General features: G+C 39.6%; 1 protein-coding gene across 1 annotated transcript in view; it reads right to left on the reverse strand.

The window, feature by feature from the left end:
• NCKAP5 (NCK associated protein 5) overlaps positions 1 to 19,674 on the reverse strand; it is a 739,553-nt gene that overhangs the window by 246,647 nt on the left and 473,232 nt on the right. Inside the window, exon 5 of the mRNA XM_012555176.2 lies at positions 16,421 to 16,570. Coding sequence (XP_012410630.1) covers positions 16,421 to 16,570 — 150 coding nt within the window. The remainder of the gene's footprint in view (positions 1 to 16,420; positions 16,571 to 19,674) is intronic.

Genomic DNA, 19,674 nt, shown 5'->3' on the forward strand with positions numbered 1-19,674 from the left:
ACTGTTTAATGAGAAACTATTTTGTTCTGTAAACCTTCATCTAAAGTGAGAATAGCAGCACAATTGGAAGAGCGTAGTCAATGTCACTGAATTGTGCATTTAGAAATTTTTGAAATGGTGTATCTTTGGCTATGCATATTTTCACAAAAAAAAAAAGGGTCAAGAAGGGAGAGTGTTGACATGTTGTGGGGTTGTTCACCAATGTCATAAAACAATATGTGTACTGATTGTTTAATGAGAAACTATTTGTTCTGTAAACCTTCACCTAAAGAACAATAAATATATATATAAAAATATATATATATATATATCCTCTGGATTAGTAAACTCTGCATAAAAGCAATTAGATGGCATTGCACAGCAATGCTGATTTAAAAAAATGATATGCTAATTTATGTACTGATATTAGAGTAAATGAAAACTAGAAATGGTGCAAAATAGGTCAGTCTATCCTGGGCTTTGTCATTTCTTGGTTATCAGTATTAATAAAACAGTGTAATTTTAAAATAAAATGATTCCTTCAGCAGATACCACACAATACCCTACAGCTGAAGAATGGAAAATAGATTCATTCTATGACTATTATCTTGGCTTATCATCACTTCAGGAGGGCCCCCTACTTGTTTTAAACTTTTGTATTCATATGTGTGGTCTACTGCGTGGGATGTAGCAAATGCTACAGTTCAACCCTGTAAGCTGTATCCAGTAGGAATTCAAGGTGAAATTATAGCTCCCTGTCCTTTCTCTTCAAAGGTCCCTAGGCGGCACAAATGGTTTGCACTCAATTACTAATCTAAAGGTTGGTGGTTCAAACCCATGGAGGAAAGTCCTGGTGATCTCTTTCCATAAAGATTACAGCCAAGAAAGCCCTATGGAGCAGTTCTACTCTGTAACATAAGGGGCTGCCATGAGTCAGAATCGACTCAATAGTAATGGGTTTGGTTTTTTTCACTTTGGTTATTGCCCTTCAGGAGCCCAGAGTCTTTAGACAAGATGATGGGATGCTTGCTTTCTTTTGGAAATCCACTCTCAAATAAAGGAAATGATAAATCCATAGAATCACACTTTGGGGCATTTTGCTAGAGAGGAACAATGTGCATCATGAAATCTGCATTCCCTCAGCAGGTTCAGCTGTCAACACCCCTGGTTGCCAATGCACTGCCTCGTGAGAATTTCTTCCTTTCTTCAGGAAGGATTACTTTATACTCATCGCTATCAAAACTTAAGTCACCCAGACCTGAGATGCATGAAGGTTTGTGAAGCCTTTCTTCCAGTCAGAGCCTCTAGTTACTTGGCATCCTTATACTTGCCCTTGAATGGTGACCCAAGTGAACACTGAGAAATGAGGTGAACAGTAGGTAGTGTCTGTGGGCTGACTTAGGTTAACAGCAGAACATACTGATGACTCTGTTACTTTCGTATCAGCAAAACAGATCCCACTTCATTTACTGTTTTCTATCAATGTACCTTTTTTCACCATACTCTGCATGATGCAATGATGTAAATGAGGCTTCAAAAAGAAAAACAGACCCCTTTATGAATGGCTGATTTGGGGGACTTGTTTGGCTACATGTAGATTAGCAGCTCACTGCCACATGATTTGTCTCAGCTTGTTATGTGCAGAGAGCAGCTGCAGCAGGTACCCAAATAGCTGCAGACAGAAGTTAAAGAGGACTACTGCCTGCTGAGAGAGGAGAAGAATTGCTTTAAGGACTCCCTGAAGCACAGCCTCCAACGAGCCAAGGGGGACTTGCAGAGAGGCAGAGAAAAGATGGTAGCTGACAGCAAAACTGATGAGCAGTTTGAGAAAACACATTTTGGCCATTTGGACCAAAGGCTTCGGGATCAAATCTGAGTCAAGGAGGTGGAATTGCAAATGGTTACAAGCTCTTCGCACAGCCTCCAAAGAGAGGCTTTGTGAGAGAGTGATCCACTCTTTAGTCTCTTCATGCAAAGTCAAAGATGAAAGGGACCAACACAGAGGAAAATCCTGGCCAACTGGAAACTGGCCTCCTGGAAACCCCAGCTTCTGAAGTGGCTGCAGACCCAAGTACAAAACTTTCCCCTTCCTCTCCCTCCTCCACACACCTCCACCTTGACAAATAGATAGCAGCCCCTGGGCACAAATAAATGTAGTGCTTAAAACACCAAAAGATTAATATAGAGTGATGAGCTAATTCATTATGACTAACTGATTCATTATGTGGAAAGAAAGGAAAATTCAAATGGACTCAAAAGTCCAATGCCACACTGAATTTTTGGTATCACAACCCAGAAGCAACAAAAGATCCAAAGAAATAAGAAAAAAGAAACTTGGTAAGATGAAAAGAACACACCCCCACCCCATGACCCAAAATGGCAAAGAAGCTAGTGAGCAAGAGACACATGAGGGTCACTGATGCAGAGAACAATCTGGAAATCTGGAAGCAAAATGTCATTCGAGTCTCAGGGTCCCCAAGCCATCTGTGTGACTCACTATAAGAGGGTCCGTTCTCGGTCACCTCTGGGGCCTGGGGGGTGTGTGTGCACACGTGTGTGCAGTGGGCACGTGTGAGTGCACGTGTGTATGACTAAGTGACAGAGAATGAAGAGATGCCAGGGTGAGAGGAGAGCAGAAAGAACAAAGAACTCTTTTTTAGCTCTTTGAAAACTGTCATTTTGTAACGTGTGAATATGGATAAAAAAATTACTTTTTTAACAGACTGAAATCTGGCCTTTTCACCAACATTTACTCTTTAAGTTTTATCTTTACAAAAATATTTTTTAAAAATTCCTGTTTTGGAAATGTAAATTTAACATCCTCATATGACTATCACATAAATATCTTTACGTGTTCCCTCAAATGTATTACTAGCTAATTTAGAAATTTACATCTGACTGACATCAAGAGGTTTCAATATTAGATAATTATTATACCAGAATTATTATTAACATGTAATTATTCAATCTATTATAATAATTAAATTAGAAGGTGCATGGTTTTGGTCCTTGCTGATGATCCACGGAGCTATATACACCTTTGCAGTGAAATCCTCAGGATGGGCTTTCAGACATTGACGTTTGGGCAAGGTTGTGGATGGAGTCTATGCTCAAGAGTTTACATTTGTCTCAGGAAATACCCTAACACTGCTTTTGAAAGGAGGGAAAAAAAAACATTTATTTTCTTATTTGTCTCCCTCTTGTAAAATTAGACTGCCAGGAAGTTTTTACTTATTTGTATTTCTGAGAAGTAAGCCTTTATCATACGGGCTTAGAAATATCTGCACATCATATTGTGTTTGCCTTGCTTCTCATTTTAAGCTAGAATTATGTACAGAGTTACTTCCCCCAAATACAAGCACACTGTATGGGAAGCAGTCTCCTCTAAATGAATTCATGATCATCTTGGAATTTTATGAGATTACCAAAACCAATTTGATTTTGGCCCTAGGCACATAAAATGGAAGAAAACAATGATCATGTCACAGGAAAAGATGCTTTTTGTGTTTCTGAGAAAACTCCCATGGATGTGACTACAAATGAGACAAAAGTGAGGGATGGCCTCTGCCTTCCAAAAAAAGATACAGATTTTCCAAACTGATCATTGTCCTTCTTCTCAGTTTTATAGCAAAGTCCCATGGTGGTGCAAACAGTTAACACGCTCAGCTTCTAACTGAAAAGTTGGCAGTTTCAGTCCACACAGAGGCACCTCGGAAGAAAGGCCTGGTGATGTACTTCTAAAAAATCAGCCACTGAAAACTCTATGGAGCACATGGGGTTGCCATAAGTAGGAATGAACTGACAGCAACTGGCTTTTAATTTTTAAAGTATTTCTGTTTCACTTTTGTATGTTGAGAAATTACCCTTTCAAAACAAACACAAGGCATCTGTTCAATCTATATCTTCTTTGCAGTGGACCTTGCTTTCAGGAAGAGCCCCATCCACTATGTTAGTTGAGTACTTATAGCCATTGGACTCTGAAGACAGAGTTTGAGCCTACCTTCGGTGTACTGTAACTAACGGGATTCCATTAGAAAAGCAAGAATGCCATTTAGCATACTGAGGCCATTTATGTTTAGAAATTTAAATTATTCACAAATAAAAACAAAGACATAATTTAGATAGTTCTGAACAAGAAGTAATTACCAAAGCCAATACTGTTGAGACTCTTACAATCATGACAACTATTTAAAATCTCTCCTCCCACATCCAAATCTTAAAATCCCTGAACCATTATAGTACTTCGGTCACACTGCTTTGGCTATAAAGCAAAACTGTGTATATCCCACTCCCTAAGTAGGGAGGCCCTAGGGTCGGAGCTGATTTGAATGCTAATGAATTGGATCACCCTCACCAGGCTGTCAACAGAAATCAGAGAAAGTGGATGTCTTACAGCATTTCATAGTTTTAGGGGGACTGTGTCACTGACTCAGCATGTAACGGTAATACCTATAGAATAAGGACATTTTTCTGGACTCTATTCCAGAGACACTTTTTTTTTTTTCCCCTCCAAGACTGTATAACATTCTCTTCTGGCAAACTATTAGAGTTTATAGAAGGCTGGAGTTTTGTAACTGGGACCGCTCATCAATCATACCGCTTTTTGAATCACAGCTCGTAATTTCTATTCATGACACTTAGGTAAGTTACTTAGAAGCTTTACATATAGGACAACCCAGATGTCTGCTATACAAAAGGAACCAAAATTCGGGGTTTTGTTTTCCAATTATTCTCATGACATACTAAGCTTAATCATACTTTGTAGAGCCAGGACTAAAACAGCTAATTGGCTGTAACGAAGAAACTGAGGCCTTTCGTATTAATCAAGCCAGCCAGCTTTCTGTTTTTGACATCAAAATTTATATTCTCCCTGAAATAAAACAAGGCCACGGCTACATAACATTAAACCAACACACAATTAACAACACTTTGTTCTAATTATCTCGGCACAATTAATGTTGGCCCGACAGTTCATTTTTCTTCTCTGATAGCTCTTAGAATATTTATGTAGATTAGTCCTTGATGCACTGGCCTTCTCTAAGATCTGGGGTTTTTCTTACAAGCTCCCACACAAATCTGAGCCAGGCAAAGTAAGATATTTATGCGGATGAATTCTTCGTCTACTGACTTCTTCTAACATCTGGGGCTTTTCTAGCAAGCTTCCACCCAAATCTGGCTGTGGCAATGCAATGCAGTCAGAGGTCACCTATCACCTTGGCTGACTACCCTACACTGGGAATTTTTTTCTTCCCTCTCAGCAGTTGGTCATAACTGATAAAAGGTTATGACTTGATTGAACAAGCTTCCAGAAGTTGGAAGGCCAAAAGAGCCACTGTAAAATAGCAATGTAGATGCTAACAAAACACAAGGTAAGAAAAATCCTCAGCTGCCTATTATCAGGAAACTTACATTGCAGACAAGTTCAGTTACCTCTCATTAATAGTGAAGAGACAGGCAAAAAGAAAACACGTGCTGATCAAAGGCTTTGGGTGATTGGTACAACTTCAATCTATGAGATGCACATATTTTTCTACACTCCAACGGAGTTTCTTCTGAAATTGGCGGGACCTAAGCTTTAAAGCCATAAATATTCTCTCTGGGGCTCAGGACTGTTTGCACCATCACTTGGCATGTTTGTTTGGGCATATCATTTTACGCTCTCATGATGGGCTGAAGCGCCACGAGGGGTAACAGCTTGAAGGCACTGAAAATTCAAAGGACTGTTAAGACTACCTCTAAACAGATGAGAGATTAGACAACTCCATGAATTTTAAAAACACACATTGTTGGCTGTTAATCTATACACATTGGATAGATGATTAGCTCTAAGATTTGTGCGTAGGTTGTTGGCTTTTGTCGAGTCACCACCATGCACAATGGAAGGAACACTTCCTGGTCCTGCACCATCCCCATGAATGGTTGCAGATCACAGCATTGTGACTCATAGGGTTTTCACTGGCTGATTTTTGGAAGCAGATAACCAGGCTTTTCTTCCTAGTCCATCTTAGTCTGGAAGCTCTGCTGAAAACTGTTCAGCATCATAGCAACACACAAGCCTCCTCTAACAGATGGGTGGTGTCTGCACATGAGATGCTCTGGCCTGGAATCGACCCAGGTCTCCTGCATGGAAGGCGAAAATTCTACCACTGAACTCCCAATGTCCACCACTTGCGCATTTAGGACAGGCCAAACCTTTCAGCCTTATCTATGGCTGTATGTACCCTAGGCCCCAGGCAGGCCAATGTCCTGATGGCTCTAAGAGGCTGTTTCATGCCTTGCTGCTTTCGCCCAGACAGTTAATTCCCTCTGCCCTCCTCCTACTGTTTGCCTAGAAAATTGGCAAGAAGTCTTGAAGATGCAGTTTAAATGCTGCCTTCTTATTTGCTTCCCTTCTCTTAAAAGAATTTGGTTAGGTACTTCTATCTCGGTACTCCACTGACCCTTATACATACCTTGTTTTTATTTTTCAAATGTTAACGTTTATAATTTTTATTACTTTAGTTAGTATACTTTTATTTTCCTGCCTGTAGTGTGACTGTCTCAAGGGCAGAGTTTGCTCTGTGGATCTTTGTAATTCTAGCATCCATAGTGAGGCTGGGCCTAGAGACGCCCAAGGAAGTAAGGAGGGAGAGATGGGAGGTAGAAATACAGAGGGAGAAAGAGAGAGAGAGAGAAGAGGAGGAGGAGGAGGAGGAAGAAAAAGAAAGAGAAAAAGAAAGAAGAAAAATAAAACGCAACATCTAAGTAACAACCTACCTTTCTGGGTGGTGGTAAAATAATTCTGACATTTAAATAGCTTAAACACAAGAACTTTGCCAAATCACATAAAATAAAACAAGTGAGGCACTATAATGACATTTGTTATTTTCAACTCTAGGGTGTCCATTCCCTTTCTCTTCTAGAAACATTCCCATGGTTTTCCCTTCTGCTTCCTCATGGAACACAGACTTGATGGGACTATTGGTTGAGATGCCACACCCTCCGCTGACCAAGACAAGCCAATGAGATCCCTCTCTAGAGTCTAGGGCCTTTTTTCTTTTTTTTTTTAATGATTAATTTTATTTTTGTGGTTGTTGTTGAGAATATACACAGCAGAACATACACCAATTCAACAATTTCTACATGTACAGTTCAGTGACATTGATTACATTCTTTGAGTTGTACAACCATTCTCAACCTCCTCTTCTGAGTTGTTCTTCTTCCATTAACATAAACTCACTTCCCCCTAAGTTTCTCATCTAATCTTTTGAGATGTTCTTGTCAGTTTGACTCCATATAGATCTTAAAAGAATAGTGGGCTCAAGGCAGACATTCCTTACTAGTTAAGCTAAATTATTGTTTGGTTTTAAGCAGATTTCAGGGGATATTTTGGTTTAAGGTTTACAAGATTATCTCAGGACAATAGTTTCAGGGGTTCATCTAGCCTCCATGGCTCCAGAAATGTCAGAATTTGAAATTCTGTTCTATAATTTCCCCCATTTGATGAAGATTCTTCTATAAAATCTTTGATCAAAATTTTCAGTAATGGTAGTCAGGCACCATTGAGTTCTTCTGGTCTCAAGGTGAAGAAGGCAGTTGTTCATGGAAGCAATTAGCCACACATTTTATTTCTTCCTCCTATTCCTGACTCTCCTTCTTCCTCTATTGCTCCAGGTAAATAAAGACCAATTGTTGTACCTTGAATTGCTGCTTATGAGTTTTTAAGACCCCAGGCACAGCACAACAAACTAGGAGGTAGAACAGAAGCACTAAGCACATTATTAAGCCAATTAACTGGGATGTTCCATGAAACCATGACCCTAAGCCTCCAAACCATTAGAGTCTAGGGCCTTTGATGGAGCTACTTAGAAAGAGAAACAACCTTTTCACTGATGTTGCTGAGTCAGTGGGATATAAACCTGGAAGCTTCTGGTGGCTACCACGCCACCACATGGAGAACGCCTGCCTGGGAATGAAACCAGCTCAGAGGAAAGTAGAGCAACAGACGGAGAAAGACAGCTTCCTGATATTATCCAAGCCCTTGAACCCATCCATGCTCAGTCCATTGTTCTACCTGAGTTTTTAGTTATATAACCATTCTATCTTTTGCTTAAGTCAGTTTAAGTAGGGCCTCTTTCACTTGCAATGGAAACAGTGATCACAAATAGAGTCCCCTGAAAGAGTCTGAAAACAGGATTTACTGCATGGTGAAGTTTTCCCAGGAATTTAGATCTATGAAATTGTTTCAGCAGCCAATGGACCCTCCTATTATATTATCCTATATTGCATACAGTGGGGGCTCCTTAGAGGGTGGGGTGGGTGCATTTTCACTAACTATGTTGCTCCATCAGCATCATTTCTGGGATTCTCTACTTTGGAGAACCACTGACGCTTAAACAGATACAACAAAATCTAACTGCCTACTTGCATAACTCTTTTAAAAGAATGGTCACATTTTAAATATTCTACTACAAATACATGCATATAAAGGTCTATGTACTAGAGATCTTCATCACAGCATTCTAATAGTGAAAAAGAGTCAACAACCTAAGCAGCCAACAGAGGAGGATTAAATTGATCAACTTCTATACAGCCATTAAAATCATATTTTTGAGGAATATTGAAGAAATGAGGAAATAGTCTTGATATATAAAAAAGCAGGCTACTACACTGTATACAATGATATTCTATGATTTCCTAACTTGATTAAATACCAACAGGAAAAGAAAAGGGTGGAAATATATGTGCCAAGATGTCAATAGCTGCTGTTTTTGATTGGTATAATTACAATTTATTTATTTCCTTATGCTTTCTTTATTTTCCCAATTTTCTATAATGTGACTATTTACTACTTTTGATATCAGAAAATTTCTAGTACAATGTTATATACTGACATAGAATGGGGTTTTTTTTAAGCCCTTCTCCTTTACCGAAGAGAAGTTTCTGTCTCTAATCCTGCCTTAGTGATTGTTGACAGGTGACCCACAGTTGGATGCAAATTAATCAGGAGAGAGATATATGGCAGATACCTTCAGATAGGGGTGTTTAGGGTTACCTGTCAGCAAACTGTCACAGAACCTAAAGACTAGAAAGAAACAATGGGTTTCTATTTAGACTACTAGCAGTATGCCGCTTTATAACTTTTTAATTTCTCTTTTTAAATTGTCTTAGGGTTTGGAGATAATAAAAGTGAGAGGAAAACCAGGTAACAACTTAAAGGCTATCAGAAAGGCTATGAAATTAGACTATTCCTCTCATTAGCAATGAACCAAAGCCAAAATTAGACCTATTCATGGCAACGTCAGGGGAGCCATCAAAGGCTTACAGGTAAGAAGCCACTTTAGAACACTTTTGATTACAAGCTCTCCTCAGGACTGAAAGCCCTCTGACATTGGACACATGTGAGGAGTGCTTCTGAATCTAAGTTTAAAGATTTAGGGAAAGTTCTACTTAAGCCTGGGGGGGAAAGATAGGTTAGACGAAAAAGTGGTTGAGACCAGTGAAAGCCTTTTGGGTTTGGCACTGACATGGACCTAAGTTGTTTGAATATCTTTAAATATTACTCTAAAAGCTGCATCAGTGGTTCTCAATCCTGGCTCTGCCTCTGAATCACCTTGAGAATTTTATAAAAATACAGATGTTTAGTCTCCATCTTACACTTAGAAAGAGTTGAAATTTTCTCAGTTGTATTCTAGGCTTCTGTATTTTTAAAAGGTTTCATCCCTCTTGCCTTCTTGCAGATTTCACTCCTACATTTATCCTTCTCTCCTGCTTCATCAATTTCTCCCTCTCCACTGGCTCATTCCCACCCTCATACTGACATGCCCTAATACTACCCATCTTTTTAAAACGCGCTTTTCTTGTACCATGTCTCTCTTTCTGTGTCTGTTCCACTTCAAAAGAAAACTTCTCAAAAGAGCTGTCTATTCTTGTCGTCACATTCTTACCTTCCTCCTCCAATCAGAAACTGGTCTTATCAAGATCACAGATGGCCCGCCTCTTGCCAGAGCCAAGAGTGAATTCTGTGGTTCATCTTACTTATTCTCTTATCGGCATTCAACAAGGTTGCCCTTGCATCTCTTTCTTCTTTAGGCTTCTGTGATACCTAACTTTCCTGGTTTTCCTAGCTCACTAGTTGCTGTTTCTTTGTCTCGTATGCTCCATCTTCTTCCTCTGCCAGACTTCTAATGGAGGGGTGCCCCAGGGCTCTGTCCATTGCCCTCTTCTTGTCTATATTTATACTTACTTCTGAAATGATCTTATTAAGTCCCACAATGTCAAATGTCACCTATACGCTGATGACTCTCAGATCTATATCTCTAGCCCTGACCTCTGCCTCATAAATCCAACTGCCTACTGAAAATCATCACTTGAATGTTTAACAGGCAGCTCAACTTAACACAGACAAAACAGACTAATGACTCAGAACTCTCCTCAGGCCTAAAAGCACTCTGACATGGGCATATGTGACAAAGGCTTCTGAATCTAAATTTAAAGACTTAGGGGAAGTTTCCCCTTTACCCAGTCACCTCTCTTCCAAGCCTCGCCTCTCTCAGAAATCTGGTACAACTCCATAGTTAGGTGTTAAGGCAAGAAAAAATAAATAAAAATAAAAACTAGAAGTCATCCTTAATTCTCACTTTCCCTTATATGCCAACTTCAATCCATCAGTGATTCCTACAAAGTTTAACTTCTAAAATATATTGTTACTTGACCATTTCTTACCAGCATAGCATAATGGAATCGTACAACTGGATTTCCAATTCTGACTCTTCCATTTACTAACTGCCTACCCTTGGGCAAGTAATCCAATCTCTCTGCGGTTCGATATCTTCATCTGCAAAATGGGGATGTTAATAATTGTATCTACCCTGCAGGGTTGTTGACGAAGATTAAAATAGCTAATAATTGTAGAGTAACTGGAATAGTGCTTGCCACATAGTAAGCCTATATCAGGGCTTGCGAATAGCATCATCATCTTTATTTTCTATTCATGCCATCCTAGACCAATATACTGATACCTTTTGTCTGTACTCTGAAACAATCTCCTAACTGGTCTCCCTGCCTGTACCCTTATCCCATTCTTAGTGCACAAAGCAGCAAGAATTTGTGACTTCCCTAGTTAATAGTTACTAATTGTTTCCCTTTATATTTATGATAATATTCAAAGTCTTTAACCATGGCTTATAAGGATTTTCCCCATCTACCTCTCTGAACTTATTGTCTTCCAATTTCTTACTCTTATAATTTATGTCCCATGACAGTTCTTGTTTCTGTTGCTCTGATTTGCCAAGCTTTCTACCATCTCTGGGCTTTTATATTTGCTGTTTCTTCTTCATGGAATGCTCTTCGCCCAGACACAGCAGTGTCCTTTTTATTATTCAAATTGCATTCAAATGGACCCTTATCAGAGGCCATCTTAGGTAAACACCACCCACACCCTATTCCTCATTCTCCCTTCTACTATATCACCCAATTTTTCCCGCTCGGAGCACTTATTTGTGTGCAGCTGGGGTTGAGCACTACTATTTTAAACTACCTTGTTTAAAACAGGAATTACTGATTAATAGAACGCTTATGCATAGCACTTTAATTGTCATACTTTCATGGAAACGTATAATTGAGTAGAAAAAGTTGTTATTCACCTAACACATTTAATTGCCATATTTTTCTGCACAAAATAAACTATTCCTGTAATAAGCCAAGTTCTTCTGACCTTGAGGCTATAGCTAAGGCATCAGCGTTTACCTGGCAGCTCAGAACTCCCAAGTGATCTCAGATCGGCTCTCCCCCTGGCTAGAGGATGGGAATCAAAGATACTAAGAGGGTTGGGCGTGTCCAGCAAAGGAAACTGTCCAGCTTGATTTCTAGTTAGGTGGAAGGCTGGTCCACGAGTGAGGAGAAGGGGCTGGTGACGTGAGGGGAGGGGCCTGGAGATAAGCTAATCATGAGTTTCAAGTAACCAGGTCATGAGCACAACCTAGGGCCTAAGGCAAAAGCCCAGAAGTAGAGAACAGGCAGCAGGCAAGATGAAGCCAATGGATCCCAGAGGCCAAGTCTGGGAAGATTCTTTCAATCAATGGGTACAGTGGAAGGCAGAAGCCATCCTTTTATAGAAAAGGCCTGGGACATGGCAGTGCTGTTGAGAATCATGAGCTCTTTTCTAAGTCATATAAGCTGTGTCTAAAACAACAGCCTTGAAAACTCAAAGTTAAAAAACCACAGAAAATACTACACTGGGTAACTGAAAAGTGACAGAAAATGAGCAAGTGGCATCCAGATTGCCCACGTGGCTCTTAAGACACAGAGGTACAATGCAGAAGTGGTTTCTTCACCAGACGTAAGGACACTAAACAAAAATTAGAATTTAGGCCTGACGGAGTTGTTGCTGGCAAGTGAGAGTAATTAGTTTACGCTTCTTCTCCATGACCAACTAACAATGGGCCAAATCAAGGCACCGGGTAAACAACTTCTGACAGGAGAAAGAAAATGCGTGTGTGTGTGTGTGTGTGTGTGTGTGTGTGTGTGTGTGAGAAAGAGTGTGTGAGTGTGTATGTGTATGTGTGTGTGAGTGTGTGTGAGAGAGTGTGTGTGTGTGTGTGTGTGTGTGAGTGTGTGTGATATTACCATTTGAAGTGCTCGTCCTGGAGTTCTTTACAGGAAGTTAAATATCCTTTGTAGAAAAATACCTTGATGAGCTTTGAGAATGCTATGGAATGAGCCAGGAAGTGGAGTTGAGAGACCTAAAGTACCTTGCATATTAATGAAGGAGAACTTGCTGTGGGAGACAAAGTAAACTGGAAGGAGCTGGCCAAGTTCTATGGCAGGAAGCTGGGGATTAAAGAGAAAGCGGCTAGTGAGAAATGCCCTATGGCTGAAGGACTTAGAGGAAACAGAGCTATCTAAAGACCAAGTAGAAGCTCTTAGCCTTCAGATTATTCTGCCATCTCCACATACCCTTTCTGGGGTCGGATTTTGGAAAAATAGAGGAAAGTGGGCCCTGTTTCACATGAGGTTGGTGCTGAGAGAAGAAGAAAGGGATTAAAAATTGAGTGCAAGCAGGAACCCAGTCCCAGAAATGACCATAAGAGGGAACATTCCTGTGGTGGTGGTGGGGAGGGCGGACCCACTAGACTTTCTCCAGGTTGGAGAACAAAGCGTTTGGACAACATTTACTTAAGTCTCAAAGTCAGGGGCGTCACAGCCGCAGGTTGGGCTGTTTTTGAATATTATGATCATATTAATGAAGGACATAATATTAGAAGTCGATTGTGCATCTTGCTGTCACACTTTCTTGGAACCTGTTTAGGGTGCAGGAATTGAGGAGGCTGTTTTCTATCACTCTGAAAATCAGTCCTCTCTACTTCCTGCAACCCCAGGGGCCAAGAGATTGGGGTACACAAATACAGTTGCTTCAAAAATATGCTGATGGAAAATATTCTTTGCCTTTCCAGAATCTGTGGCACGATGTCAAATTTTGCCCAAAGTAATTTTCAAATCATTATGATTAATTCCCCCGCAATTTTTCAAAACAACGTTTTGTGTTAAGTACGTAAATCCACGTGGAGGTCTGTGACCAGGTCTGGCTGCAGTATGTCAAAGTGAGGTGTCTATTTTCCCATGACAAATTATAACCTATGCAAGGTATCCTGTATACTGAGAATATATAGTAAGTTTAAAAAATATATGTAAAATACTATGATCTTTGGATGAGACATATAGATAGTGAGGATTCCTTTTTATTATCCGTTCAATTAGAGGACAGTGAAATTTGGGCATAAAAATTGTTGTTTTTGTTGGCTGTCATTGAGTCCATCCCTGACTCATGGTGATGCCACGCACAACAGAACAAAACACTGACTGGTTCTGTGTCACCCCCATGATTGGTTTAGGATTGTTGTGATCCATTGGCTGATTTTCAGAAGTAGATCACCAGGCCTTTCTTCCTAGTCTGTCTTAGTCTGGAAGCATCCCTAAAACCTGTTCAGCACAATACAACACACAAGTCTCCACTGACAGGCTGGCAGTGGCTGCAGATGAAGTGCACGGACTGGGAATTTAATCTGGTTTCCTGCATGGAAAGTGAGAATTCTACCACTGACCCACTAGTGCCTCAATGGGGATAATATTGAACAAATATTAAAGTTAATATAGAAAAAGGATTTTAGGAAACAAGCAGTGACACTGTGACTACAGGAATTTAATTTAGAAAATAAAATATTTTTGTGGCTTAAAATTGTGGGGCTTAATGTAGGAGATAGCATCTATTACATCCTACCAATGCTGGATGCAAGAGTTGTTATCTTAAATGTAAAGCTCTCTGGGGAAGGAAAAAAAAAACACTGCTTCTCTTTTACACAGTGAGAGTATAAAAAAATTCACTGCCAAAGATATTTTTTAAGTACCTCTTAGCTTGATTAAATAAAATGTCCTTCACAAAGTTTTCTTAGTCACAGTTAGATGAACTAAGAAAAACATTCACAGTAATCATAAATAAAAACTAACAATTGAAGTACTTGGTTCCAGGGAAGAAAGAAATTATAAGATCATCTCATTCCTATTACTGACTTTGGAAATCTACTTAATTCAAACAAAAGACAAAGCTATGAGTTTCTCAAAACTCTCCAGAAGCAACCTCAGTCTCCCTGGAGGAAGTGTTTACATTGACTATATTAAAAAGACAAAAATATGAGGGTCCTTGCGGAGCTAAGGGTAATTCCTGGCCCAAGGGCAGCTGCCAGAGATTTGTTTAGTTGACCTCTCTTCTGCTCCATGTTTGATGACACTTGATTACTGGCCCGCCTTCGCTCACTCCTGTGTGGAGTAGCTGAATTTTTTCATTGGCAGTTCTTGTATTAACCACTGTATCCAGATAAATGGGGGTGGGGGAGACAAGTTAAAGAAAGGTAGAAGCCCTGGAGTAGATGGATAGAAGAGACCACATGCCAGGCATGATGTACAAATGTTAACTAATTTAATTCTCATTACATCCACACAAGGTGTTGCTAGCTGCCTTTGAGTCAGTCCCCAACTCATGGTGACCCCATGCAAGTTACTATTATTATCCCCATTTTGCAAATGAGGAAACAGAGGCACAGAAAGCCTAAGTAACTTGCCCGAGATTTTGAAGCTTGAAAGCAGAATAACTAGAATTCAAACCAAGTTCCAGCCATCTGGCTCCAAAGTCCATGATCTTAGCCATTTTGCTTTGCTACTGTGGACGAAATTAGAGTATAAAAAGGACATAATCACTACAAACATTGTGGTGGACTGGGAGCGGGACTGCAAAACCTAGGTGGAAAACCAAGCATAGATTTCCCACTGTAGAAAAGGGAGCAGTCTTGTTTCTCCCCATTACTGACATTTTTAGGATTCTGTAGACTGTATGATCGGCCTACGTTTTAGTTGTGGCGTAAAGGTTCCTTGTTCCTGGTTTGTAAAGAAGAGTTGGGCTACGTGTAGCCCCTGTTCAAAAGTAATCATGACCTGTTATACATAATAACAGAATTTACGGAAAGGATATGCGCTAACTCATAGAAAAAGACATTTTCACTGAGTCTTTCAGGATGTGAAATCTCAATCAAAAATTAATAACTGGAACAGTCTTTGATTACTGCCATAAACATTCAGTAATTAACTCTTGAAGTAATGTCAAATGTTACAAAGTAATAGGTCAGTGGTTTTCAAACTGTGTTTTGGAGGAGTGTGGTATTCCAAAGGAGTCCCTGGGTGGTACACACTGGTAATGCACTTAGCTGCTAACAGAAAAGTTACAGGTTCAAATCCACAGAGCTGTCTCAGAAGAAAGGCCTGGCTACTTACTTGTGAAAAAAAATCAGTCATTGAAAACTGTATGGAGCACAGTTCTGCTCTAACACACATGTGACCACGTTGAGTAAGAATCAATCAACGGCAACTAAACAGTATTCCAAAACTTCCTCAGGTGACCCTTCAGCCCAGCTTCAGCTTCAGCTTCAGCTTTCTTTTACATATTTTACATGTTGAACTTTTATACAAGATTTTAAAAACGGTTCTACTGTTTAAAATTAAAAAATAAAAATTATTCATCCTTATACACAACTGGTTATTTCATTCATTCATTCATTTGTTCATTCCTTACACTAGGTATTGTGAAAACGAAGTGAAATACATAGCCCCTTCCCTCAGGGAGCTTACAATTTTAGGAACTAATCCAGTTCAAGGGCTGAATTGAATTTAAAGTGAACTATCGCCTTATATTCTCTTTATAAGGCAATATAATCACAGTCACTAGATCAAGACCCTTTCAAATTTTAACTTTTTCTTCATCATAGATGAATGACTTATGATGGGAGACACTAGATCATATTAGTCAGGGTCAGCCGAGAAAGGAAGATTTATACTCACTTCAAATCAGTGCCAATAAAAGAAGCAGAACACTGTTATTTTTCTTTAAACGTACACCAATCGTTTTATTTCTTACCTCGAGAACTTTCAGTCGTTCTAACAGCAACTTGGTCTTTTCTTTCCCCTCATCTGTACTGCTGCTTTTGCTCCTCAAATCCTCATCTACCACCATGTGAAGATCTTCCAAAGCTTCTTTGTGTTTTCTCTCTTCCTCTGACAGTTTCTCCTGAAGCAAGAAAGAATTACTGCATTCAATAATCTCCACTGAAAAACAAACACCAGTCTAAGGCTGAGAGTTTTACATTTACTGTCTTTCCAGGACTGAGATAAAGACTTTGCTAAACAAATTCTGAGTGGTGCTTAACTTAGTAAACAGTAGATTTTCGTACTGAATGCTGGCAGGACACAACCACGTGTGAATGTAAATGTCTTCTGCCTAGTGAAAGAAGTGACCACAGCAAAGTCTTAGGTGGAGTCATGCAGTTAATCCATTTTTATCCCCACAATGGAATTTGGCTATAAACTGGGGGGGGGGGGAGGGGGGAACGACACAACGTTGATACCTTGATTTCTGAATCGTCTGAATCGCTCAGCTCCTGAAAATAGGATCACTAAACTCTCTGGTCATGCAACCATTTAGTTAATTTTAGGGAAAGTGAAATATCACAAAATATTAAAATAGTAATTTCAGAATTCTACACTGAAACCAATTAGCTCCTTCAGCTCAATAATGACAAAACTCTTAAAGACCCTTAGGCCCTTTTCTGACAGTGTAGGATTTCCAGTATATGCTTGAGGTGGACATTAAATGTTGTTATCTTGTCTTGCCTCCCTGCTGGAAGCCCCTCACTCAGCCTTGTCTCTGGCAGCTTTGGGGAAGTTGTGAAGTACTAATTTGAGCCTCATGATTGGCTCCTATGTTCCAGGGAAAAAGAAATGACAAGGAAATATAATATTAAAAAATCTCATTCACTTTCTACCATATCAAGACCCTCTAGCCACAAAGCAATGTGACATCATCCCATCACACTATTTAATTTTAACCATTGCACAACCATCTGGGCTAAATTGGATTATCAATAGTGACAGATTTTTGTATATTTAGTCCTACGCAAAGATCACTTGCAAAAAATAGAAGTACAAAAGATATGATTTTTACCCTCAAGGCACTTATATAATCTACTTAAAAAGAATAGCACAGGAGAAAACAACAGAACAAAACAAAACCGGTTTTCCAACTACACCATCTTTCTTCACTTATCAACATGGTTAGGTTCCAAAGACCAGGTTGTTATGCAAAATGGGCGTTATGCGAAAATGGAGGATGACTATATCATATCACAAGATGACTGTATCATAAAAAACTGCCAAATTACATCACTGCATAACTGCCAAACCACTGAGAATCATGGCCTAGCCAATTTGACACATAACGTTAACCATCACAGCAGCTCAGTGTTCGTTACTGCCAGAGGCACATTGTTGAAATGTGAAAGAGAGTGGCAGGTTCGTGACATTTGACATTGCTCTGCCCATTAAGCAGGGTCCTCACCTACCCACAATCAGGGGACTGAAGACTAGTAGCTCCACCCAAGCCACCTAGTCACCTGTGACAGGAGTACAAGAATAAGTGGTGCCTCCCAGTCCTTACAGCCAACAGCACTGGACGCCCATCATCCAGCAGCAAAATCTGCCTAGCTACGTATGCACTCTAGGAACAGGGACACACTTTACTGCAAACACTCAGGGGCGGCCATCAGTCCCCTGCCTTGCTCAGCAGATGACCCGCTACTGCAGTTAGATACCGGTGCCTACTTCAATCACCCCTGCCCATCTAGGACTGTAGGTGAGAGCCTGCACCACACAGTTGGTGACCGACTAAATGGACACCCGAGCTGAATCCAAAAGTAAATGGACTCCTGGGCTCACATACCTAGTAACAGCTCTAACCACCCTGTGACAGGACTTGAGAGCTTCAAAGGTGCCAATAATCAAACTAGCTCACACTATCAGCCTATTTGGGCATATCAAAACAAAACAAGAAGCTAGAATACAGTAAGCAAACATAAAATAAATAAATACAATAACTTATTGATGGATCAGAGATAACAGTCAATATCAAATCACATAAAGAGACAGACCATGATGGATTCAAAAAGTGCCCAAAACAAAGAATCAAGAAACCTTTCAGAGGAAGAGACCTTCTTGGAATTACCAGAGGTAGAATTAAAGAGGTTAATATATAGAGATCTTCAAGAGATCAGGAAGGAGCTCAGGTAAAACGCAGAACAAACCAAGGAACACACAGACAAAGCAACAGAGGAACATAAGACAGTTATACAAGAGCATAAAGACAAATTTAACAGGCAGCAAGAATCCATAGAGAGACAGCAAACAGAAATCCAAAAGATTAACAATAAAATTTCAGAATCAGACAAACTCAATAAAAAGTCATAGGAGCAGCACTGAGTCAATGGAAGTGAGAATTAGTGAGACTGAAGATAAAGCACTTGACACCAACTTATTTGAGGAAAAATCAGATAAAAGGATTTAAAAAAATGAAGAAACCCTAAGAATTATGTGGGACTCTATCAAGAGGAATAACCTATGAGAGACTGGAATACTAGAACAGGGGAGGATAACAGAAAATACAGAGAGAGTTGTGGAAGATTTGTTGGCAGAAAACTTCCCCAATATCATGAAAGATGAGAAGATACTTATCCAAGGAGCTAATCGAACCTTACACAACATAGATCCCAAAAGAAAGTCACCAAGACATATTATAATCAAACTTACCAAAACCACAGATAAAAAGAGAATTTTAAGAATGGCTAGGGATAAACAAAAACTCATCTACAAAGGACAGTCAGTAAGAATAAGCTCGGACTACTCAGCAGAAACCATGCAAGCAAGAAGGCAATGGGGTGACATACATAAAATCTTGAAGGAAAAAACTTGCCAGCCAAGAATTACATATCCACCAAAACTGTCTCTCAAATATGATGGAGAATTTAGGGCACTTCCAGATAAACAGAAATTTAGGGAATTTGTAAAAACAAAAACAAAATTACAAGAAGTACTAAAGGGAGTCCTCCAGTTAGAATATCAATAACATCAAACAACAACCCAAGACTAGAACACAGGACAGAATAATGAGATATCAATCCAGATAGGGAAGTAACAAAAGTAAATCAAAGCTAAAACACTGAAAATAGGGAAACAGATATGTTAATAGGTAAAAGATGATGACATTAACACAAAAAAAAGAGGGACTGAATAATGTAGTCATAGATCTTTCATTTGGAGAGGAAGTCAAGGCGATATAAAGAA

Source organism: Trichechus manatus, unplaced genomic scaffold (genome assembly GCF_000243295.1).
Source record: "Trichechus manatus latirostris isolate Lorelei unplaced genomic scaffold, TriManLat1.0 scaffold00033, whole genome shotgun sequence".
NCBI lineage: Eukaryota > Metazoa > Chordata > Mammalia > Sirenia > Trichechidae > Trichechus > Trichechus manatus.